The 26,096-nt window shown below is 38.8% G+C and overlaps 2 protein-coding genes across 2 annotated transcripts; one reads left to right on the top strand and one right to left on the bottom strand.

Annotated features, from left to right (window-relative positions):
* Positions 1-371: 371 nt before the first annotated feature.
* On the bottom strand, positions 372-18,326 carry Vps11 (vacuolar protein sorting 11). The gene is made up of 17 exons (XM_034978766.2): positions 18,174-18,326; positions 17,505-17,573; positions 16,551-16,724; positions 15,794-15,946; positions 14,458-14,588; positions 13,235-13,385; positions 12,255-12,683; positions 11,363-11,638; positions 10,587-10,806; positions 9,554-9,776; positions 8,824-8,982; positions 8,098-8,255; positions 6,562-6,643; positions 6,055-6,270; positions 5,628-5,762; positions 2,376-2,572; positions 372-1,805 (listed from the first exon to the last, which is right to left on the bottom strand). The coding sequence occupies exons 1-17, from the start codon at positions 18,186-18,188 to the stop codon at positions 1,450-1,452; spliced, it is 3,144 nt and encodes a 1,047-aa protein (XP_034834657.1). The 5' UTR covers positions 18,189-18,326; the 3' UTR covers positions 372-1,449.
* A 695-nt stretch (positions 18,327-19,021) lies between these two features.
* Positions 19,022-25,703, top strand: LOC138403642 (uncharacterized). The gene is made up of 2 exons (XM_069505013.1): positions 19,022-19,164; positions 24,394-25,703. Exons 1-2 carry the CDS (start codon positions 19,061-19,063, stop codon positions 24,578-24,580), a joined length of 291 nt encoding a protein of 96 aa, XP_069361114.1. The 5' UTR covers positions 19,022-19,060; the 3' UTR covers positions 24,581-25,703.
* The last annotated feature ends 393 nt before the right edge of the window (positions 25,704-26,096 follow it).

Here is a 26,096-nt window from a genome sequence, read left to right as displayed (position 1 = left end):
TGTTACAGATATAATGGTGTACCGCATAACAGGCGGCTCGTGGACTAGGATGCATGTTGCGAGGGTGTGACAGCGACGTTTCATTCCTTGGTTTTTTTTACGTCAACTGTCACCCTCCCCGAAATCCGCACCCTCACGAGCCGTCTTAGCATAGCGTCTTAGTGAGCCGGTATACCTATATACAGTACGCGGCAGAAAGTATTGTACATCGACCTTTAAGAAAGAAAGAAAGAGATAGCAGATTTGTAGAGCATTGTCTCAGTCGTTGAGACTGTCAAAACGTCATATAGGTATGAGTGACAGAGACAACGCTTTACAAAGCCAAAATGTCATTCTAAAGACCGATGTACATTACTTTCGGCCGCGTACTGTACTTTGGGCCCCTTACTGTAATAGTTATTTAAATCAATGTAACTAGGAATGTTAGATCGTAGATAGATGACGTAGATAGATGAATTTATATACAAGTTTCTAAAAGCGAGTAAGACTTGCTTTAGAAAAAACCAATTGTATGAAAAACAATACATTCTTAATATTACTATACATTATTTATAATCTAAAAATTCATTTAAACAATCAGAAATCATTCAGAGAAAGAATTTTTTCTTGATAGCTTGTGAAAAGAAAAAATATTATGTAAGTTTTAACTTATTATAAATACAGATACAACTACAAATTCGCAATTCGCGGCATCCACGGGGGACCGGAGGGCTGGCAGTTACCTCGGTCAGCATATTAGTCTGGCCATTCAACGAGGTAACGCTGCCAGCGTTCCCAGCACCCTGCCTCGTTGCGGTGGTTTAGATGATATTTTCGATTTGTAATTTTTATGTTCTAGAATAAGTTTGGTATTTTTGTTTTTTGTATTTTCATTTGCATTAAAAACTATGATACATTAAAAAAAAAATATAAATAATTATATTTATTCAAAGTAGTACATATCAGTCATTTTGTCCCATTGGAAATATTGCCATGCCTATTATTATCAGCAAAAAATCCACTCTCTTCTAGCTGGACTAAACTGTAGAAGTATTTCATTTCGAATATTTAAATCGAATATTTTTTAATTTTTTTATTGAACAAATTACGAAAAAAAATTGCATCACACCACTCGCAGCAGAGAAAATCATGTCTTTTGAGATCTTCGGGATCGATAAAATATTGACACAAACAAAAATAGACACTACACACAATAGGGTATTAAGATTCATCGTACTATGTCCCATCAAAAAGGTTGTTAGCGTCATTCATTGAAATATTTTGAGGAATCTTTTCGGTCTTTCTAGGTGGAACGAGAGACATATTAAGGTGAATTATTTAGAATAATGAAAAATGTACCTCAAATTTACAAAAAAAAATGCATCACACCATTCGCAATAGAGAAAATCATGTCTTTTCAGATCTTCAGTCTCTCGATAAAGTATTGACCCAAAACATTCCTTAGAATCTTCACGCGAAAGGGTTCAAATTTTTATCATAATCATCTTCCTCTGCGAAAGGATTTTTGGTTCCACTGCTATTTTCATCAGCGAACGGGTTTTTAGCTTCATCGTACGTCTCATCAAATGGGTTTCTAGCGTCATTGGTTATGGCTGTTGAAATATTTTGGGGTATCCTTTCGGTCTTTCTCGGTGGTACGGGGGAGACGTATGGGGATTTATGTACTTTGGGCTCTAGCTTGGTGAAGTTAGCTTCGAGGCTGGAGGCGTATTGCTGTTGCTCGATGAGTCTCATTCTGCCTTCTGGGACAGGTATTACGGACGTGCCTTTCGGTGCAACTTGCTTTGTTGTATTTGGTATGAACACTGGAAATAAAAAAATATACAGGAGTTCTAACACACATTTTTAACAAGCACAGCCTCGATAGCTCAACGGTTAAAGGAGTGGACTGAAAACCGAAACGTCGCCGGTTCAAGTCCCACCCCTTGCTTTATTGTCGTACCTACTCCTAGCAATTAACTTGGCAATTACTAGCAATTAATATTCTTTAAAAGAATATTAGCTGTAATTAAAAAGTGTGATCTAATTAATCAGGCCTTAATAGGCCGCCCACATATTTTTCCAGAAAACTTTCTGTTGCTGACTGTAAACATCCAAAGCGTACGTTAAGTCCGATTCAGCAAAACTTGCCATTTCTGCAGGGTTTAGAACAAATAGTATGAGCAGAGTGCCTTCAAGAATTGTGCCGATTTTCCGACGGCAAATCAAAAGTGCAAGTGTAGATGCAGTAAGGGCCAATTCTACATGCTTATTTTATCTTACACTGTTTACCACTCGTTTACTCGGCCCTTCTTCTGCACCTGCGCCGTACGTCTGCACGGGGACAGATGCGGGTGTAGATGCAATAAGTGCTAATGCTTAGTTCATTATCTTACCCTGTTTACTCTGTCCTTCTCGCAGTCTCAGCTTGGCCTCTGCACCCGGGCCGTATGTCTGCACGGAGACAGGTGCGGGTGCGGGGGCAGGTGCAAGTGTAGGTGCAGGTGGAGTGGCAGTCGGTTCGGGCGGTTCCGTCACCACTGTCACCTTATTGAAGAGGCCACGCCCGAAGTATTCCGAAACCACTGTGAAACTGGAAGGAAGAATTTAAAATTTTATGCATAATCACGTGAAGTGTCAAACAAATTACTGTTAAGAGTTAAGTACTAAATAGTACAATAGGTCGCGAGCATCCACTAGTGTTTAAATATTCTTATACAAAAGTTAATTAAAAAAAAATTGACAAAAGTATCAACACACAACTCGCCATGCAAACATGGTAAAATGATACAGTATTTATCAATCACAATCGCTGCAGAAAGCTGTTTTATAAACTATTCGATATTTTAAAACAAACATAGCATTTGGACGGCAATGATTCCATCTGAGACACTGTGATAAAACACGATAATAATACACTAGGTTGTAAATTTGTAATCGTAATTTTGTCAGTTGTCACTGATAAAAAAACATGTTAGTTTTATTAAAGCTGTTTACGTCTACACCTCACAATATGAATCTTATTGAAATCAGTCAGAACTTAGAAATCAATATTATGTCAAGTACACCTAATTTCCATGCTCTTTTGAAATATTAATATTTACCCACTGGTTGAAATGCGGATTTTACTATGAAGAAACTAGTGTCTCTCTTATTTTAAAGTTTGTCCTATATTTTTATTCTTTGTATTTTAGTGGATCTGGGTTCCATTTCTGGCAGGGGCAATTTGGGAATTCATAATTTCAAAATTGCCTCTGAACTGGTCAGTGTGGGACGCTTCAGCCGAAGTTAAGTACCAACCTACCATGCCGCCAAGCCATTTAGCGTTCCGGGACTATGCTACATAGAAACGAATCAAGGGTATATATAGGTTTAATAGGCCCTAACCCTACCAAGCCCGTTAACCAGCTTTCATCTTAGACTGCATCATCACTTGCCACCAGGTGAGATCGCAGACAAGCGCTAAATTGTATCGGAATTTTGTCTTAAAATCTATGAATCTATTTCATTAAGTGCCTACTTAATTAAAACTGCAGATCCCTAAAAATTGCAAAACAACAACGTTTTACCTTTCATATCCATCATCAGCATGATTAGGAAAACACCAAGACATGGGAGAAAACATTTCAACTGACACAAACTAGACACATCACTATCTTAAGTTAAAACCTGTTAAAACCGAATATATTAAAAACACGTCAAATAATATATTTCTGAATAAGAAATAGCATGTAGGTACGCGCGCGTTTACGACTCAGCTTGTAATGACATTGAACAGTGAAGAGCAAAAGAATGGCCCGCATGATCTACATTTTAAAAACAGGAAATACGGAATGCAAATTAAAATTACGGTCACGCCAGAATTCATAATAATTATTATTTAATTTTTTAGCTCTAAAATATTTTGAAAATATTGAAATTCACAACCGTAAATTATTATCATCATTAACCGATAGACGTCCACTGCTGGACATAGGTCTCTTCTACACGCCACGGTCTTGCACCGCCTGAATCGAACGGCTCCCTGTGACTTGCCTGATATCGTTCCGTCCACCTAGTGGGGGGTCGTCCAACGCTGCACCTTCCGGTGCGAGTTTGCCATACAATTCCAGCACCTTGGAACCCCAACCTATAGCGGTTTTTCGAACTATGTGCCCTGTCCATTGCCACTTCAGCTTCGCAGCCCGCTGACCTATGTCGGTTACCATAAATTATGACCGGATTTAAAAGATTTGCTAACAGGTTAAACGGAATAGCGCATGGCTGCAATCAGACCTGGTGGCAAGTGATGATGCAGCCTAAGACGGAGCGCGCTTGCCTAGAAGATGCCTATTCACTCTTGACTTAAAGGTACCCATATTAAAAGTGGAGGGGAAAACTGAAACCTGTAAGACTGTTTACAAGTATAGCATTGATGGCATCAAGATCTCAGTGCCTAATTCACCTCTTGAATCAATTTAGATACAGGTCTCTTTTTAGATTAGCCAAATCAGTAATACCAGAAGCTGGAATCCATAGTTATTAGATACTAGCTGATGCCCGCGACTTCGTCCGCGTGGAATTAGGTTTCTTAAAAATCCCGTGGGAACTCTCTGATTTTCCGGGAGAAAAAGCAGCCTATGTCACTCTCCAGGTCTATCAGGTTATCTATACCCATACAAAAGTCACGTAAATCAGTTGCACTGTTGCGACGTGATTGAAGGACAAACGAACAAACCAATACGCTGAGTTTGTTGTGGGCTCTTCTCAGACCTGGGCGCGTTTGGAAACCTCGTAGCTTTAGTTTTAAGTTTGCGTAATAATTATCACCACTATATCTTACAAATCCAACAACTTACAAATCAAAAAGAGTAATTTATTACCTACTTTGAATAAATCATTTGTCTTTTGACTTACGCATTTATAATAAAGGTACTGATTTTTCACCTACTATTCAACTATGGTCAAAAGTCGACAAAATATTTAATTTTATAATTAATTATAATTTTTTACAAGTTCTTGAGTCTAGACCGTGATTCCGGTTGCGACCGGAGCATATTAGTTTCAGTTATTTATTAAGCCAAGGTTATAATTTAAGTAAAGGCTTTATAACAGCGAATCATAAAAAATGATAAACTAAATAGTCAGAACTGACCAAAGGGTTTACGATTTGAAGTTCCAGGTAGATTGTGAATGTCATTCACATTTGGACGAATCGTTATTTTTTCTGGATCATGATTAAATACGATTCGTTTTTATGTTTTCGGTGGTAACAAACACAAATCGTTATTTTTTCTGGATCATGATTTAATACGATTCGTTTTTATTTTTTCAGTGACAACAAACACTTTTTCTGGATCATGATTGAATATGATTCGTCTTTAATTTTTTAGTGGCACATAAACACACGAATCGTTATTTTTCCAGATCATGATAGAATACGATTCGTTTTGAATTTTTCAGTGGGACATAAACTCCTATGACCATATTTGCTCGCTCGCGTTGTCGTGTTGAAAATCAAAGAACACATCGAATTTGAGGGCCGCATTGTTATCCATTTAGGGATTAAAGTTACTGCGAACTTTTTTAATGGTAAGATGATGATGATGATGATGTTGATTTTGATGATGATGATGCTGAAGTTTATAATGATGAACAGAAACACTCACGGGTCGTGGTCGGCCTGTAGCCTCGAGTGCAGCTGCTCGGCGGCGGGAGGGGGCGGCATGGACGCCCTGTTGCCGCCCGCGCTTGTGACGCACGACGGACACTCGTGCTCATTGTCCGAGTATGTTTGGAAACAGCTGGTGAACAAGAAATATCGTTATTGTACTGTACTGCCATTTTTATAAGTCGCATCGGCGAAATTCGATAAAATAAAGTAAGATAAGATTTCTGCACAGATACTCATTCATTCGTTATTTTTTACTGCAATGGATCCTCTGCTAAACTCCCTTAGTATTGCTGGACCAAGCCTTAAAGACCTGTAAGTCCTCGAATGAGCTGATAGGCACGAAGTGGTAATAGGCAGACACGAGTCGCTGCTTCGTTATGGATCAGCTGGATCTGAGCTGGTGACTAGGGCTAGTGACTTACTCCTGGTGGTATGAATGCTGGCAGAGGAAGTGCAGCGAGGGCAGTTCCAGCGGCCTGCTGCAGGCGGCGCAGCGGGAGCTCTGGAAAGTGACCGGTTCGTTCTGGATCACCTGGATCTGGGCTTTCATCTTCTCTATTTCAGACTTGTATTTGGCTGCTAGCTCTTGTTCCCGAGTTATTACGTCATCCTCAGACTTTAGGACGTCCATTAAATACCTAGCGAAACATACTGTTTCTGTTACAGATGTTCTATTTCACGAAGACCGTCTGGCTACGTATGTGTGAGTGCACAAGTACACATTGTCATAGTGTGCGTGGCGGTCAGTACGTTACGCACACAAATGCGTTGACGCTTCGATAAGCGTCATACCATAAGCGTGTACCGATGTACACTCACTACTACATCCAAGGCTGAGCGGTCATCGTGAAATAGAACATCTATAGCGTAATACAAAAATAGTTCAATACAATAACTATTATTAACAAGTATACAAAAATAGTACCAACTTTCTAACATCTCCAAGAGTATAATTTGGTGTGCTAGCAAGGCAATCAACGACTAGAATTGGTGACAGAAGTTTTTCAGTAGCTGAAACAAAAACACGAGTTTAATGATCTGCTCAAATTGGACAGTGTGGCTAATTCCTTTGTACACAATCTCTAAACTAAAGTAAAATGGCATGTCTAAATCTATTGCAATCCCTTTCATAATGTTGCTTGCGGAAAAGGATAGCACTACATTTAGACCTATTAATTTAGTTTAGTTTAGATATTGTGTACAAGAGAATCGACCCCGCTATCTGCTTATTAAACTATAATCAAGATGTGGAACGTCTTCCATCATTAGTATTGTATTATATCTTAAATAGGCTCGTGTCTTTGACATGAACGGCTGTGCAAACTTCAAAACAAAGTGTCGCTACTAGATGGCATTAACAGTTGCTTCAGTACTGAGTGAACATACATATAACAAATTTCGTCACTGGCAGTAAGCGGGCTGCAGCTTAGTGGTCAGAGCGTCGGGCGCGATCCCAGGAGGCGGGTTCGATTCCTACCGGTCCGCAATTGTTGATATGTATTTTATTATTGTATATACCTACATTTATTCTAAATCTATTCTGTTAAAAATAGTTTTAATTATAATTTTAAGTAATCTCTTTTGGCCTTCTGTTATAACTAGATTTAAATTTAAATAATAATTATGTATTTACGCTGTTGATTACTTTCAAGTAAACAAAATAAAATAAATAAATAAATAAAATTATTTAGAAATTATATACTATAAATATTATAAAATACAGCTTCAAAACAATGTGTGTTTACACAAATGGACTATATTAACCATTACTAACTTAATGGCCGGTTTAAAATTAGTTATCGAGGAATCTTAGTTACCTTTAAATCTACTTCCAAAAGGTAGACTGCGAGTAACTCATTCACAATAATATAAATGTATTGAGGAACTCTGAGCTGAACGACCGCGTCACGCGACACTTGTGTAGCGTCGCACCCATAGAGCAGAAACAAAGAGGAGTTGGCCTAAGCAACTGTGCACTGTGATTTTCAACTAGGTCCTGACGTCATCACTGTGGGCGGGGCCTTAGTTAGTATGCTGTCTGCGTTCGTCAGGTTCACATATATTGAGACTCGTATTACCGGTGTGTTTTCGCGTTTTTAAGAACAAAAGGATGAAGTGTTGTGTTTTATCGTGTCAAAGTTATTCAGACAGACGTTCTGATGCTATGAATGGTATCACATTTCATTTGTAAGTAATTTTATACGTAATTTCTACACTTATTGACATCTAGTGTGAGATAGCTGAACTATGTAGTGACATCAATATATCGATGTTAGGTCGCTAAGCGAGTAGTTTTGCTACTAACCCGCAGATGGAAAATTGAGAAGTGGGCGGCGTTCCACAACCCCTCACCCCGCAAAATGTCACTCGATATTTCATAGGGAAATCTTAATACAACATCTCCTCTTTGTTTCTGCTCTATGGTCGCACCGCACTTGCGACAAGTACGAACGAGGCATACTCACCCGCAACATGCGACAACTCGGGCAGACACGACGCCGGCGGTGGCGCCCAAAGCACGTCGAGCCATAGCCTCGGACACGCCGCGCCGCGCTTGCGGCACACGCTCAGCGCGCGCTCCGCGTCGCCCGAGCGCAGGAGCAACGCCACTTGCGCACGATATCTATAAAAAAATTTACTTGTTTTGACGAAAAATTTTAAGAACTCTACCGATAACAAAAGTTTAGTGAACGACAAAGCATAGAAGGCGAGGTTCTCACAATTGTCATTCGAAAATAGAGGTCACAAATTCACATCTAGAAACTTCAACCAATTAAATTAGCGTAAACAGCAACGGGCTCATGAGTGGTTCGTCGTGTGTGTCATGTGACATTGGCTGCTGCGCCGTGATGAAGTTCAATACACATAAAACCTAATTATTAAAAAAAACTGGCCAAGTGCGAGTCAGGCTCGCGCACCGAGGGTTCCGTACTACAGTCGTATTTTATCGTCATTTTGCACGATAAATCAAAAACTTTTGTGCATAAAAATAAATAAAAATCTGTTTTACAATGTACAGGTAAAGCCCTTTCATATGATACCCACTTGGCATAGTAATCTTACTTTATAAGTTGAAAATACAAATTATTTGTTGTTTTGAACTTTTTAATTTTTTTTTTGGTGATGTGACCACAAATTCACGGTTTTCAATAAATAAGGAACAGGAAAGGTTTACAATTCGGTATACTCACAATTTACTATCTTCATACAAATGCAAGATGCCAGCTTTGAACCCCAGCATCTGGCACATGATGAGTATTTGGTCGCGGTCGAAATTTGCGTCGGGATCCTTTAGTATCGTCAATATTTTTTGCTCATAAGCTTTCTTATCGCTCTCTGGTGACTTGCCCCTAAAACACGTATGAAAAATTAATGATTCTATACGACATAATATTTAGACTTCACAAATCAAAATATCATATTATGACACTTCTACTTGAAGTGATCTTAAACTGGTTTTGAATGAAATAAAACAACTGACGAAGTTTATTGTGACGTCATTGCCAATTCAATATGGCCGAACCTAAGTAATAACTTGGTAGACCATTTCATTTTGATCCTCCGTCCTCCTGATTTGGCTATCGAATAAAATGAATGAATGATTTCTCATGCCACATCATCACTTTTCATCAGGCGTGATTGTGGTCAAGTGTATGCCAATAATGATTAAAAATCAGTCATAGCGGGGGGAAAACTGACCTGTTTTGTTGTGCTCTGAGTGAATTCACAAGAGTTGCATTGGGGACTATCTGCTACGATAGTGGCGGTTTACTATAAGTTTTTTTAATTTTTAGTTTAATATATTAATAATAGATAATATTTAAGGCTTAATCTAGTGCATTAGGACTATTTCCTGTAATGCTAGATTTAAGGAGTTGAATAAATAAATAAAATAAATAAATAAAATAAATCGTCGCTTACCAAACGTGAATATAATGTTCTATCAACGTGTTGTACACCAAAGTAGAGCACTGGGCGTCCACGGATACCATGTGCTCCAAGAAATCGATGAGCTTCTCCGAGTTGCTGAGGAACATGTGTATGAAGTCATCCGCAAACGACCGGTCCGGCTCCGTGAATCTACCGGATAGCGAGTTCTCGTCTACTAACAGACGATCACGAGGTTTGTAATCGGTGCAGAGTACTGGAAAGATATTTTTTAATTTACATGTATCTTTTAAGGTTGGCTCACAATAATCGATTTTATGATTTTTAAATGTGATCTGAAACAAAGCCTTCCTTTAGGTGTTTTTACTGACATACTGTTGAGATTGATCTGAAATATTCAATTTAGACCAAAATTGCCCTTTACATCATTTAATTTAGAATAATATCTTAGGAGGTATCACCAAATTAAAATAATATGAAATGTCGTAAAATTAAACGATACCACAACCAAACGAACCACATTAGTATTTACATTACACCCATGCGAAGCCGGGGCGGGTCGCTAGTAGAGCTATAGTCGCTAGTATATTTGCATTCGTAGTTTTAGTTTTTAAGTTCACTTAAAAATTATCACCACTATATCATCTTACAAATGCAACAACTGGCATTCAAAGAGGGTAATTAATTACCTATTTTAAATAAACCATTTGATTTGATTTGATTTATAAAAAGCTGTGATAGCCTAGCGGTTAGGACGTCCGCCTTCTAATCGGAGGTCGGGGGTTCGATCCCGGGCACGCACCTCTAACTTTTCGGAGTTATGTGCGTTTTAAGTAATTAAATATCACTTGTTTTAACAGTGAAGGAAAATATCGTGCGGAAACCTGCGTGTCTGAGAGTTCTCCATAATGTTCTCAAAGGTGTGTCAAGTCTATCAATCCGCACATGGCCATCTCACTCTGAGAGGAGACCCGTGCTCTGTAGTGAGCCGGCGATGGGTTGATCATGATGTTCATGGTAACTCCAGTAAAAAGTCTTTTATTTTACCTAATATCCGCTAACTTACGCTTAAGAAGTTTAGTGCTCTCTTCAGGCTCGTGGTTAATCAATTTGTGTCCATACTTCTTCATATACATATCGGCGTCCTCATAGTCGAGGTTGGCAATGTATGAGAGCGCCTGTTTGAACTCCTTCTTGTCCTCTATCACCATTTTGAGGTACCAATCGTGGCGCTTGTGGTTTTCTGCTAGAGATAGCGCGTCGTTTACGCTTACCTGGCGTACTACCTAAAAATCACAAAAATAAAGTCTTCGTGTATTTCCTTGGATTGGTATTTAAAAATAAGTGCAAATTTTTCCACGCCAAACAGAATATCTTAAATATTTTGATACTTTTTGTAAATTAACGAACAAAAAACCGGCCAAGTGCGAACCAGGCTCGCGCAACGAGGGTTCCGTGCTACAGTCGTATTTTTTCGACATTTTGCACGATAATTCAAAAACTATGATGCATAAAAATAAATAAAAATCCGTTTTAGAATGCGCAGGTGAAGACCATTCATATGATAACCCACTTGGTATAGTAATCTTACTTTGAAAATTGAAAATACAAATTATTTGTTAACAAACACATTTAATTTGTTTTTGCGATGTAACCACAAATTCACGGCTTTCGAATTTTTTCCTCTACTTGTTCTATAAGACCTACCTACCTTTTCATGATTCTAGGTCAACGGGAAGTACCCTATAGGTTATACCTATATTGAAGAGACACGTTTAAGAATGGTTGGTGACAGCTGGGAATTTCGACATAAGTATAATTTGGATAATTTATAACACAAACCTTAATAGCGACGTCCACATCAAAATCAATCGCTTTATCCTTGGAATTGATGAAATCTTTCAACTTTCCCTGTTGGTCGTGTTGATCTATCTTCACATAACAGGTCAGCAGTAAAGTAGTGTGGTCTTCCGTCGCGAACCCTTTCTTGTGGAGAACTTCTAGGTATTGGACTAGAGGTTCCAAATGACGGGATTCTAGATATTTGCGGATTACATATGAGGTTTCCAACCAGCCTATTGTTTTTACGTATTGGTCTATCGCTCCTTTGAGATCTCCCTGTAGAAATTATATGAACAAGTTTATTTTTTAATGGCTTTGGGAATGTCCGATTTAGTAAAAATAATTTGCCTTATGATCTTTTTGATTTACTCTAAGTCATAATTGACTAGAATGTTATTCTTACTTTAAAGGATTCTTATTTTAATTTCATACGAATTGGTTGCCGCCATGATCTTTGCAAATAATTAAAGGTAAACCAGTTATGCCAATATTTTCCCAAAACTGTAACCAGTTATGGACGGATCAGCGTTGCTTTATGATACACTAGCATATTCCCGCGACTTCGTCCTCGTGGACTACACAAATTTCAAATCCCTATTTTATCCCCTTAGGGGTTGAATTCTCGAAAATCCTTTCTTAGCGAATGCCTACGTTATAATAGCTATCTGTATGCCAAATTTCAGCCCGATCCGTCCAGTGATTTGAGGTGTGCATTGATAGATCAATCAGTCAGTCAGCTTTTCCTTTTATATATATATAGATATATGATAAAACCGATAAAATATAATCACATTTTTGATAAAGCATATTAAACATTGGTTAACTTATATTTACCACGATCTTCCTTAGCGGGTGATAAAAATCTTATAAATAGATGATTTTGTGACCTCACCTTACTATACAAATGGTCCCCATACTGCTTATAGATCTCCATCAAACCCTCCACATCATAATGCTGGCTGCTCGCTATCCTTATAGCTACATCATACAAATTCTTCTTGAACAACATAGACAGTTTGGACTGTAAATCCTTCTCATTCAAATATATCATCTCTTTTTTCTTCGTCAGTATATAAAACGACCCCCATTCAGTTAATACCGCGTCGATTTCTTCAAACGATTTGGAAAATACTATGAATTTGTTCTGTATGTCTAGTATAGTTAGGTGGTTTGATTTTGGTGTGGTTGTAGAACTGGAGGCTTTGTTAGAAGTCTCGCTGGTGGTTATGACTAAATAGCTACGGAACCAGTTTAGTCTAAGCTTCTCCCCCTCGAGCGCGTAGCATGGGCCACGACCATCGGTAGTGTAGCAGTATATGGCCTAAAAAAATTAACAATTAAATTTCGTTGCACACAACTTTATAAAGATGTATCTTTGGTTGATTGCTCTCGCGACTCTAAAATTTAAAACACGCTAATAATTTAGTTGTAGACGATATAGTTCAATTTATACAACATAAAAGATTATAAAGTTATTTTAAAACAAAGCGAAAAGGCCAATTTACTCTAATAAAATATATCTTAGTAGTATGAAAATTCAAGTTTGTTTGGTAGCCAATCATTCTGGAACTCATTGCCTACGGAGATTCTTAGGTATATAGCCAGGACAGGTACCTATAGTCTGCAACAGGTTGAGATGGCAACCGGTGTACGAGGCGGGGAGACGCCCCGCACACCCGCACGTCACCGGTGCTCGCACGCGCCTGGTAAGCGCGGGGACTGTGCGAGTATGCGGTGCGTTCCCGTTTGCCATTTAGACCTGTCGCATATAAAATAAATAATCGGTCGGTCTTGTGATAAAAGCTGAAAGTAGCGACAGTTTGATTGACGAACCAATCGCGTGGGAGAGGGAGGTGGGAGGTGTATACGCACGTCAGTGGTCGCGACGGTGAGGCGGTGTCCGTCAGCCAGCACGCTGCAGGCGGGCGCGGCGCCCATGGCGTCCAGCACGACACAGCGCTCGCTGCCCAGCCAGCACACCATCACGCATGCGCGGGATACTACGAACAACTTGTCCGCGCCCCTATACATTACATAAAATTCGTTGCTATTGGTCAATTGGTGATCAAATCGACTGCATCGTCACTTACCATCAGGTGAGATTGCAGTCAAGGGCTAACTTGTATCTGAATATATATAAAAAAATCAGGAATGAGGAGATCCGTAGGAGAACTAGAGTAACCGACATAGCTCAACGGGTTGCGAAGCTGAAGTGGCAATGGGCAGGGCACATAGTTCGTACAACCGATAGACGTTGGGGTCCCAAGGTGCTGGAATGGCGACCTCGCACCGGAAGACGCAGCGTTGGAAGACCCCCCACTAGGTGGACGGACGACATCAGACGAGTCGCAGGGAGCCGCTGGATTCAGGCGGCGCAAGACGGTGGCGTGTGGAAGTTCCTACAAGAGACCTATGTCCAGCAGTGGACTTCTATTGGTTGATGATGATGATAATTGGACAGAATCCTTTCAAAACGATATCGGTTGTACAAATCATAAAAAAGGAAACTTGCCAAAAAATTTAAAAAGTGGACGCAATTTTGAATTGTTTTTCTATAAGAGAGAATTTTGTCAAAAAGATATCGATAGTACGCGACAGATCGAGACCCCCACACTAACCCAGTGCGAGATAGCGCGGGTGACATGCGGGTGTGCGTGGCGTCCCCCCGCCTCCTACCCCGATTGCCATCTCGACCTGTCGCGTACTATAGGAATTGTATTCATAAAATAGGAATATTTTACCAAAAAGAAAAAATTGGCGCCATTTTAAATTTGCTTTGCTATTGGATCAAAATATTTGAAAATCGATATAAGGTTCTTGTAATCATAAAAAATACTGGATATATAATTTTAGACTCAAAGGATGCATTACGTATAAATAATGATACTTTTGCCAGTTTATTGGGAGCCGTAGTACCAGTAGCGGGCAGCTTATAGAGGCGTAAAAGCACTGCTTACCCAATAAATAGTTACTCTAGTTGAAACAGCTCAATGCTCATTATCCTTTATGACTTGCCAGTTGCCAGTATCTAACTACTGCTTACCTTGGCTTTAAACCCTATGCACGCCACTGCGTAGTATATGAAAAGTACTAACTTGAATGCAAGCCCAGTAATTGGGCTAGATCCAGTTTCGGGCAAAGTTTTCATCTTGCCACTGCGCTGTCTAGCGATATCGCCACGGTATAACGCGACTGAGCCATCTTGAAAACCAACTGCAAGAAGATTCTACGGAAATGTGAGAAACATTTTTTTTTAAAGCCAAGTGAGATAGCAATCCAGCACCTTGTCATCATAAAAAAGTTCGTAAAAATAATAAAGAGAACTAATATAAAGCGTATGACCTGATTTCAGATTTACTTCGATACCAGATGAAGCCCGCGACTTCGTGGATTTCAGTTCACATTTATATATTTATAATATTAGTATGGACTAGTATGGATGTACTTTGATTATTAACTTGCCATCATTTAATTTTTTAACAAAGACTTATGTGGTTCCAAGCAAAAAGGATTTGCATTTGGATAAATAACTGTTTCCTAAACTGGGCATCGAATACATTTTTTTATAAATTGTATACAATTGGGTATTTGACTCCAATTTGTTTATTACTTTATTATAAACTAGAATAAATCGATCAAATAACAAAAAAGTTACAAGCATTTAAATATTTCTGATTAGACAGATATAGCAATACAGCAGTTTGGCGTCACACCTACTAATGCCGTAGTAGCTTCGTGCGGTTTCATGCAAATTTTCGTTTTGCGAGAAAGTGATAGAAGACCCTCCTACTCCAAAATTAAAATGCATGTAACTGTGTAAATCTTTGTTGGATTTTAATATTTTTTTCAGTGTAGCTACGTCATTATTTTTATCCTAGTTTATAACAAAGTAATAATTGAAAGTAGGCAAATACCCAATTCCTAAATCCATACTATGGATATTATAAATGCACATTGATTTTGATAAAATTTGGTCTGTATCAAATTTTATCAAAATAGGATCGGATCGGAAATTACCCATGTCCGTCCCCAGGGATCCTAGAGAAAGACAAAAGCAACTTTTTATCCCAGAAAATTGAGGAGTTCCTACAGGATTTTTTAAAAACCTAAATCCATGTGGGCGAATTTGTGGGTATCATCTAGTTTCCTAATTTCATATTTAAATTAATCATTGATCATCTAGTTAGTGCAAATGGCACTGCCGTTTCAATTAAGTAGATAAATAAATAAATATTTCCGGTATAATTCCCGCGAATTGGTAACGCGCGCGGCCGCCATTTTAGTGACGTCAGCACTAGACTGAAGTTTCGAGCTGATCGTATATTTTTATTTTGGCTGACAACATGCCATCATTTCGATGTTAAGACATGGTTCGAGGGACTTATAACACTGAGTAATAGCAGTGCTGCCAGCCTTTACAGGGCCAATTACCTTATTATCGTGCACCGCAAGTGCAGTCGCCTGTGTGGGATACATGTGCGACGGCACGGCGCGGGACGTTCGCACGCATTTTGGGTTCCCATGCCTGTCCATTCGCGACCAGTCCCATACTTTAATTAATGGTGTCACCCCAGCTTCATCTTCCTGCAACGATAAATATTAAATACAACAAAGATATTTTAAAATTTACCAAATAATATTCAAAGCCTCCTATTTGTCCCATACTATTTGAGACCCTGTATGCACCAAAGTAGAATTAGTGGAAATAAATTTTTTTAGGTAACACACAACCGATGGAAACATTTAAGAATAGAATAGAATATTTTTTATTCAAGTAACTTTTACATGTGCTTTTGAAATGTCAACTAGTTTAATTTACTACTGGTTCGGAATGCTGTTCTTACCGATAAGAAATAAGTCCAGAAACCTGCCCAAAAAGAAGAAGTTTTATTGGTAGATGATGTGATATTTTTTTCAGGTCATTAATAATTCGATTGATCTGCTGAAACATTTCCGCTAGCTCACCCCATTAAATATCACTGATAAAGATCAGTGAAGGAAAACATCGTTAGGAAACCTGCACGCCTGAGAGTTCTCCACACTGTTCTCAATGGTGTGTGAAGTCTGCCAATCCACACTGAGCCAGCATGACCTTAATCCTTCTCATTCTGACAGGAGCCCATGCTCAGTAGTAGGCCAGCGATGGGTTGATCATGATGGTGATGACTGATGATGATGATAAACTCACCCCAATTGTAACCAAATATGGGTCGTGTGGCAACTGCTGCCCAAGGCTAACCGTCAAGTCATATGCCTTGAATGATGTGATCTCCCAGGTCCGAGAAATAAGATGCGCCCAGCCAGTCACGTCACATAGAATCACATGATTGTTGCCACTGGTTGCTACTGTTACACTGGTATCCTTAAATAACAGAAAAATAATTTTTCACTCATGTACAAGTTCTTTAAACAGTTTCTTCCTTAAGGGATTAAAACTGCTGTTTATGCTCTTGTGCAGTGTTGTATGGAAATATAGTGCCTGAGCCTAGCCTCCTATGGTCCTACGCTCTCCTGGTACTTTAGTGCTTTATTCATGTAAGCTACAGTGTGTGTCACGTCAAAAGGTTTTTGATCTTGAACTTGCGCAGTGGGTAGATTGATCATCTACACTATCCACTGATCCATTCAAATCCATGCTCTTTGTCTAATCCTAATATTATAAATGGGCAAGTTTGGATGTTGGTTACTCCTTTACACCACAATGACTGAACCTTGAAATTTTGAATGTAGATAGCTTATACTCTGAATTAACCCATAGCGTACATACTGGAAAATCAAAAAGTTCAAGTCCACCACATTATTGTCCCAAGAAAACAATATTAACAAGGACACCATATTAATAATGGACAGGGATCTCAACAATTAGCAATGAGAAATATGATGCAGAGAGATTATCCATTTAGTAATATTGCTATAAATAATTATTATTCCTATAATGTTAGCATTATATTAATAATCACATTGCTAATCAGTAGTAATTGGCTTATCATAAAAATTATAGTAGTTTGGTAGTTATTATTAACATTGATAAAATTTGATAAAGCATGGCTCATACCAAAACCTGTGGTTACAGTTTCCATGTTTTTTCCTATTTAAATGTCTGTTGGTAATATGCGAGATGGAATAGAAATTAAAGACTTACTTGAAGGCATTCTGCGATCTTCCCATTGTCTATGTTGTTATGAATATCAAAAAAGGTGAAACGACGCCACTAAAACATAACAGTAAAGATTAGTACAGTACCCAGCAGAAAATATTGTACACTGATCTTTACTAGAGCCAATTCATAGAGAGTTGTCTTGTTGAGACTGACAAAATTTCACATAGTTATGAGTGACAGAGACAACACTCTACAATGCCAAATCTCATTCTAAAGGCTGATGTACATTATTTTCTGCGTCGTACTGTACCAAAAACTCTTGATTAATAATGCAGCAAAGCAGGTGCTGGGAGGCCTTTTGATGACTCCCTTTTGGTAGCCCTTGAGGACGAGTTATAAACGGGGGAGCATAGGTCGTATAGATAGCAGAGATGCTATAAATTTACGCCAATAGTAGACCTGGTCTTTAGAATTAATAATAAGTACTAGACCAGGACAAGGCTCATAAACAGCTGGAGTGCCAAATGACAAATAGTAGCAAGTGTAGTCCTTGCATTATTAAATTTTGAACATACTAAGCGAATGTTTAAAGTTGTAAAAAAAAGAAAGAAACCACTAAAGCAGGTACCTACCTCCCCTCTGTACAAACATAATAATATTATGTGGAATATTTTTGCCAGTTGCTTTGCATTAGAAAATTGTAAAACTTACCTCTAAAAATGCCATCACGCCTACTTATAGACCAAACTTATCATGATATTATAAATTTTTACTAATTTACTTCTGTTTTTCCTCTAAAAACCTAATAAAAAGGTAAAAATTATAAACAAAAATTCGCCTATGAACAATGACAATGACATTGACAAAGCATTGACATTTGTGATTTGACAGCCATCATGCGAACGTTTGAAGTTTGAACATAGAGATAGAGTTTGAACGTTTTATCTCTGATAGATTTTAACTGGCTTTCCAGCTCTGGGTTCTAGCTCTTTTGAGCCTCTGATAGATGGAACCCAGGGTTGTTACGGATATCTACATCCGCCCCGGAAATGCGGAAATTCGCATCCACGTCCGTATCAATTAATCAGCTTTTACGGATGTCATGCAGATTCATATTTGCAACAAGAAACGACCTGCAAAGAAAGTGGACGGGGCCAGAGTGGCGCGTGCCTCGCGCGTCTTTGCTAGTTGATATCTTAGTTCGCTAATTGACCAATCTAAAAATGTACAATGGTATCCAACAGGAGTGTTACGGATATTCACATCTGCATCCGCAAATGCCGAATATATATGTGAACTTCTAATAACTGCATCTGCGGATGTCTAAATATTGGCATCTGCGGATGTCTAAATATTGGCATCCGCAACAACACTGGTATGGTATACATATATCTGTGCTGGTATGTACCCACCATAGGTACCCACAAATAAAAACTCCTTTGAAATAATATAAGGAAAAAATATTTATATTGACATATTTTTTTTCTTGATGGCGGCCGTTAGGTAATTGGTTAATCTAAAATTGTTTATCCATTTATTACATTATAAGTAATTTTTTTGGCCTTTTTAATAAATTATTTTGAAGTAGGTAACTAACTATGCCGAAATATTATAGATTTAGAGTAACGTCCCCAGCCCCTAAACCAAAACGGAGTGAACAAGATAAGAACAAAGACAAGGATTTATCCTTAGCAGTAGTAAAGTAAGTTAACGTTAATATGACGGTTTTACATTACAATAAAACCGATATTATGTGCCGAGAGGGAAAACATACAGCATTTATGTATGAAGAAGCAATTATGTACTCACCGCATATATGCGCGCTTCATCCATAAACATGTATATTCCTATGCAATAATGTAGTTTACCTTACCGGATATAGGGGCGCTAGTGTCTCACCCAGCAAGGCAGTGAGCCGCTGCCATCTTGGATGTCATAGTCTTCACCAGGAAGAAGTTCCTGCAATGCTGTATGTTTTCCCTCTCGGCACATAATATCGGTTTTATTGTAATGTAAAACCGTCATATTGATGTGCCTCCGGAAAACATACAGCATTTATGTATGAAGACGTGTTTGTTATCTGCTGGTGAAATGTATTACCCACAACGCTATGATGAATCAAAGGGAGTTAATCTGTCAATTGAATAACAAAAATATTAATCGTTAAGTAAGATCAAATAACCACGTCCCCTTCATTCATTGTCACCTATTAAAGTTATTGTTATTTCTAACCAGGGTTAATAAGTTAAAATATAATGTCTAAAAGACAAACAATTTAAATGATTTATGTCTGTAATTTTGATAAGGATTACTAAAACTCAAACCGGACCATATAATGATTATATTGAAAAATAAGCTTCAGTTATTTTGAGATCTCCTCCGGGCAATAATGATTTCAACAAGAGTGTCTGGTAATCTCCAGTTACCACGAGATACGAGTATATCGTCCATTGATTGGTTATCTGTCCCCAAAGAAACTACTGTTGATCCACTGATGAATCCCTGGGGATACAGGAATGCTGCCACATTGCTTAAGAACTGAACTGTTCCAGTGATCTATTACAGTACGTGATGCGGCTTCAGTTTCATTACAGTTGGTGATAAAAAGATTACAATATATTTAAATTCTTAACTTCATTCTGCTTGACCTATTTTCCTGTGTCAAAGACATACATGTAGTACTACTGTAGTATACTAGTACATTAATAGAGAATTATGTTTTCTGTTATACTATTATGTTTTGAAAGTGTCCATCCGTATTTATGTTAAGAGTGAGTGTCAGTCTTTGGGCCAAATAAAGTATATAATATATTTTTCCCGGTGACACAGACTTTCAGTTGTCAACCCTTCGTTCCAGGGCAACAATTGTCCATATAGGTTCGTCTAGATATCTCGGGAAGTGTGTGCTTAAATGAGAGCTTCTGTAGTTAGCGCTTGAGCTCTACCTTAAGGTCCTGTATGATAAATGGTTTAGTAATTTTGAGTTTAGCCACGTCAATAATTGCCTAGTGTCCACATGTGGATCATAGAAAGTTAACCGCCACCAGGTTTCGCACCAGTTTAACCATTTTTGATGTCTGGTAGGTAGGTAGGACAAAAATTGCTTCCAACAAGCACCTGTTCTTTACTTCTCGTATAGACTACTCCTTTATTTGGGCACCCATCCTCAATTTTTTCAGCTTCCGTGTAAATGTCTGGTGGACACTAATGTCGTGACATCTATCAGAGTCCCTGATAGGTTCTATAGTTCATTTGAGCCACATTTAAGTACACCCCAGCTGCACTTGTTCAAGTAAGTCAGTACTTTTGGCAATTAGTTTGGAGAAGAAAACACCCATGCTAAATTGATGTCTCAATGACCTGTTGAAAGCATCTATAACTTGCCGATCAATCTTTGCAGTCGATAAAGACATCACACCATCTTTATTCCCTACTACAGTAATCTGTTGTGCTGCAACCAAATCGATCTCGGACGGCGCTTGAGGGAAAGATGACACTCTGTGGGAGGTTTTCCTCGTGACAGCCTTGAGCCAATAATGTAATCTGTTATGTGCGGGAGTTCGATTGTTAGAATCAGTAAAACCCACGACTTTGTTCATTAAAATGAACGTTAGAACGAACGAGTGAGTGAACGAATGAGTGTTCGATTGAACTAAGACTTGCGATTTTTACAGAGTTCTTGTGCTGTCTTCAATTGCCACTATAACTGCATAAAGTTCCTTCTATTGCTGTGCTATCATTTTTGATGCACTCACCAAGTTTCTGGCATTAATTTCCCGTTTAATTGGGCACTAAAAGCCAATCAGAGGCATTATTCGCCAAGCAGTGGATGGCAGGTTTTAGGTGTACATATTGGCAGCCTGAGACATGTGGTTCCGCGCCGCCATGTCATTCCCTGTTCCACGATTGTGGATTCAGCAGTCTAAAACATATTATCGAAACGTTTGAGGCGTATTTGGATCTGATCAGAATGTAGTCTGCTTCTGGGAGTTACTAAACTGGCGAAGTCTGACTGTCCTAGCAACCGTTGCATTTCGTGAAGAGTGATTTCAGATATTTTCAGTAATAATTCTCTCAAAGGTCTCGTTGATAGTTTTTTACTCTTTATTATGGGCAAGAACATTGAATTTTCTTATAGTCTGCCAACGAATACCCAGGTATTGTAGGTCTTGTGTGAGTGTTAGAATTGACTTTTAGTAATTGATCCCGATGTTGCTTAACTTCGGTGATCGGACGAGAACCGGTGTCTTCAACATGGTATGGACGTTGGCTTTTGGTAATTGATCCCCCTGCCCCGAAGTTCCAAGGACCTCACGCTTCCGCAGCGTGAAGGCATAACCTGGATTGGTCTTAGTTGACCAGAATTGCCAGCCCAGAAGTTCCAAGTGCCTCACGGCTTCCGCAGCCTGAAGACATAACTTGGATTGGTCTTGATTGACCAGAAGGAAGTCGTCTAGGTAGACTAGCACTCGACATTCCTTCGCATGCAAGGTTTCCGCAACCGAGCATGTTACAGGTGGGGCGCTGCCGCCAGACCCAAAAATTAGACAGGTTGTCCAACTTTTGTTGTAGAAAGCTACGAACCGGTATGACAAATCAGACGGGATAGTTTTGTTTCACAAATTTGTTTCGTTCTCGAGGGTCGAAAATCAGACGCATCGATCCAACGTTTTCCTTCCGCAGAAAAAGCTCGGGGATAAAACTGGGCATTTCCTTGTGAACCACTTCTACTAGTTTTGGTCCAGTAATTCTTGTGTCATTTAAGTCGTGACAGGTGACCAGGTTGCATGTTGCATTATTTGTTTTGTGGGCATTACCGGGGGTAGTTTCTTGTATTAGGGTATTCGAAATACCGTAATTGACATTTACAAAAACTGTTTGCACCAAAAGCTTGCCAACGATATTAGAATGTCATTACATAACCTGTAACATATTGTGTTGGATAGGTTTTTCAATTGTAGGCATTTATAGCTGTAATATTTATAAATATGGGCCACCAGGGGATTGCATAAACGCAGTGAGTGTTGCTTTATCCAAAAAGAACCTCGTCACTATTGTTAAAAGCCAATCCGGTATTTGACAACTAGTCAAATCAGTATCCTATAAAGCGTTAAAACACACGCTCAGCACGCGAGGCCCCATGAAACACTGGCATGTGACGTCACAATGATTTGACGTACTTTTCCAGCTTAATCAATAATTTAAAATGGTTATCACACCCAAAACTAACAAAGGGTGCGGACCTCACATATCAGATATGTGAGGTCCGAGAGGCTTCCAGTGGAAGACCCTCCATTCAACCATCACTGAGAAACCATTCACTTTTGACATATGCAAATACCGTATCCAAAATTTCCTTAGAGTATTTAAAATAAACATCTCCATGAAAATTCTGTCTGATATTCATCTCCTGCGCCTTACATAATATATTATGCTATACATTCGCCTGTTACCCAAACAATTTGTAAAGTTTGTTCTGATAATTTTTAAGACAAAGATGATTTGCTGAATGTTATTTATTTATTTAACCATCTTTATTGCTAATCATTATATTCAAAAGAATAAAAATGCAGGAGATACTTAGACCAAAGGGCGACTTTATCATCTGAATGTTTCAGTCATTTATTAAAGGGGGTATCTGGATTCTTAACTGAGTTCTGTTTGGTATAATAAAGCATTGGTGGTAACGGCCATGATGTCATCAGTGGGGCCAAATAAGTGTTAGCTATTGTTTAGTGAGTACAGTTCTCCGTTATTTTCAGTTTACGAAACCCCTTTAAATGAGCAATTTAACCAATGTCTTGTTATAACCAACATCTCGCCACGTGGGCGAGATAAAATGTTATCATTCGATTCACTGGCGTAAATTTAAATTGCACTCAATTAACTTTGTACATAAAATAAATAGATTCAATAACCGATTATAGGTAACCATTGGGACTTTTCCTCGCCAAAATTTGTATTAAAGAAACCTAGATCCAGATTTAGATTTCGGTGTCGGTGTCGACACGTTCGTCAACCAAATCGCCATTTGTTTAATTTGGTTTCTCAATTAGCATCTCATTTGCATTAGATACACAATATGGTAAATGCATTATAAGATATGTAAGAAAACTCACCTGGTTGTATAACGCATCGATCCGAGGATCGATCGTTACCTGGTAATTTCTCGCCGTTTCTCTCGGGAGTCACTCTCAATCCTGCTCGTTGCTTGAATCGCTGCTGGATGTCGAGGTATCCCCTTTTTCAAGAGCCCTCTCAGGCACCAATAAGCGCGAAACACCAGATCGATTAGCTTACGTAGCCTATCGACATTGTTCGCGCACGTGGGGTCCAACCAAAATGTCCCCACGGTAATATTACGAAATAATAAGAAAATATATATCATGATCACCGTATTATCACATTTATTGCACTTATTGAAAATAATTTTTTTGCAAAGGAAGACGGATTAACGATATAATTTTAGATTCGACGCGCACGCGGCGAAAGTACACAACGCTATGACATCCAAGATGGCAGCGGCTCACTGCCTTGCTGGGTGAGACACTAGCGCCCCTATATCCGGTAAGGTAAACTACATTATTGCATAGGAATATACATGTTTATGGATGAAGCGCGCATATATGCGGTGAGTACATAATTGCTTCTTCATACATAAATGCTGTATGTTTTCCGGAGGCACATCAACATAAAATCAAGTTGCTGACGGTTTATGTCGTAATATAGAGGAATTTGATGTAAGCTTATGCTTTGTAACAATGACACATTATACTATAAACATGTTACATTCGTAAAGCATTCGTACCTACCTATGTGACGTTTTGAGACAATGCTCTCCAAATCTGCTATCTCCTTCTAAAGGTCGATTTACATTACTTTCTGCCACGTACAAACATCGGTGGTTATATCCAACAAAAACGTGTTTCAGAGCTAAAGATTTCCAGGAGACTTGGAGGGAAATGAAGCTCGCCTTTGCACCGGGCCCTTCTTGGTACCTCCGGCGGGTTTCGTGGCGGGAACGGCCTCCGATGTTGGACACGAGGCGCAACATAGCGGCTGAGCTCAAAACCTCATTACAACTTAACTGCCGTGCTATGTTTCTATTAAAAATGTAATCTTATTTTCAAACACATAAAGATGGTTTTTGCTAGACCGAGTGTGTACGAAATGATCCGCTGCAGCGCGTCACTGGCACAACCATAGAGCAGAAACAAAGAGGAGATGTTGTATTAAGATTTCCCTATGAAATATCGAGTGACATTTTGCGGGGTGAGGGGTTGTGGAACGCCGCCCACTTCTCAATTTTCCATCTGCGGGTTAGTAGCAAAACTACTCGCTTAGCGACCTAACATCGATATATTGATGTCACTACATAGTTCAGCTATCTCACACTAGATGTCAATAATCTAGAACTATTTTAATAATTACGTATAAAATTACTTACAAATGAAATGTGATACCATTCATAGCATCAGAACGTCTGTCTGAATAACTTTGACACGATAAAACACAACACTTCATCCTTTTGTTCTTAAAAACGCGAAAACACACCGATAATACGAGTCTCAATATATGTGAACCTGACGAACGCAGACAGCATACTAACTAAGGCCCCGCCCACAGTGATGACGTCAGGACCTAGTTGAAAATCACAGTGCACAGTTGCTTAGGCCAACTCCTCTTTGTTTCTGCTCTATGGGCACAACTCACTGTGCTAGATTGTTTTTCCATGCACATGTATTGTGGAACGAACTTTTGTCTCCGGGATTAAAAAATACTATAGAAAGAGGTTACGGCTTCGTAGAGCGCTGTCTCTGTACTCATACCTATGTGACGTTTTGTCGGTCTCAACGACAGATACAACGCTCTACAAAACCGTTATCTCTTTCTATAAAAGTCTATGTACAATATTTTCTGCCGGGTACTGACATAACATCAGGTTATTTTGTAATAGTTATAATATAGCGGCATGTAAAGCCTTTGTATCGCTAAGAGCTCGGTACGAATTTGTATCCTCTAAGTCTTTAAACGGGCGAGTCTGGACTCGGTCTAGCTTAAATTCACACTACGATTATTTCAATCTTACACCAAAGGAATTTGTGTTGTCTATTGAATCAAATGTAAAAAAATTATTAGTAAAATGTCCATTGCATGTTTTTGTGACGCTGCTTTGCATAAATTATTGTCTTTAAAAGATGATTGGATCTTTTGAAAAAATCTTGAGGATTAAAAACTTGTTGAAATTAAGATAAACGTATTTTATTGAGAGGCCAAAATCTATGCCACAGCCAAACATCAAGTAAAAAAATCTTGAATACCGGTAGATATAGTCTAAAAATCGGCGACACGCTACGGCTAAAATTTGAATTAAAGGATCGCGCGCAAAGCTCCACCTGGTGGGAGCTCCACCTCCAATTGACGTGCGGGTGTGCGGGGTCCCCCCACCTCATACCCCGATTGCTATCTCAACCTGTCGCGGACTATACCTAGGTATACAAAATTTTGTCATGTCTACAATAATGTGGAGATGGCGCCTAAGTATCACTGGCCGGGGGTTTCATCAAGTAAAACAGCATATTTTCATCTTCAAAAACAAACGATATATTTATAAAAAAAAACAAACAGCATAAG

The sequence above is a fragment of the Maniola hyperantus genome, chromosome 19 (genome assembly GCF_902806685.2).
Source record: "Maniola hyperantus chromosome 19, iAphHyp1.2, whole genome shotgun sequence".
NCBI classification, from domain to species: domain Eukaryota; kingdom Metazoa; phylum Arthropoda; class Insecta; order Lepidoptera; family Nymphalidae; genus Maniola; species Maniola hyperantus.
Note: the sequence above shows the minus strand (reverse complement) of the source record. Positions and strands in the feature narration are given on the sequence as shown.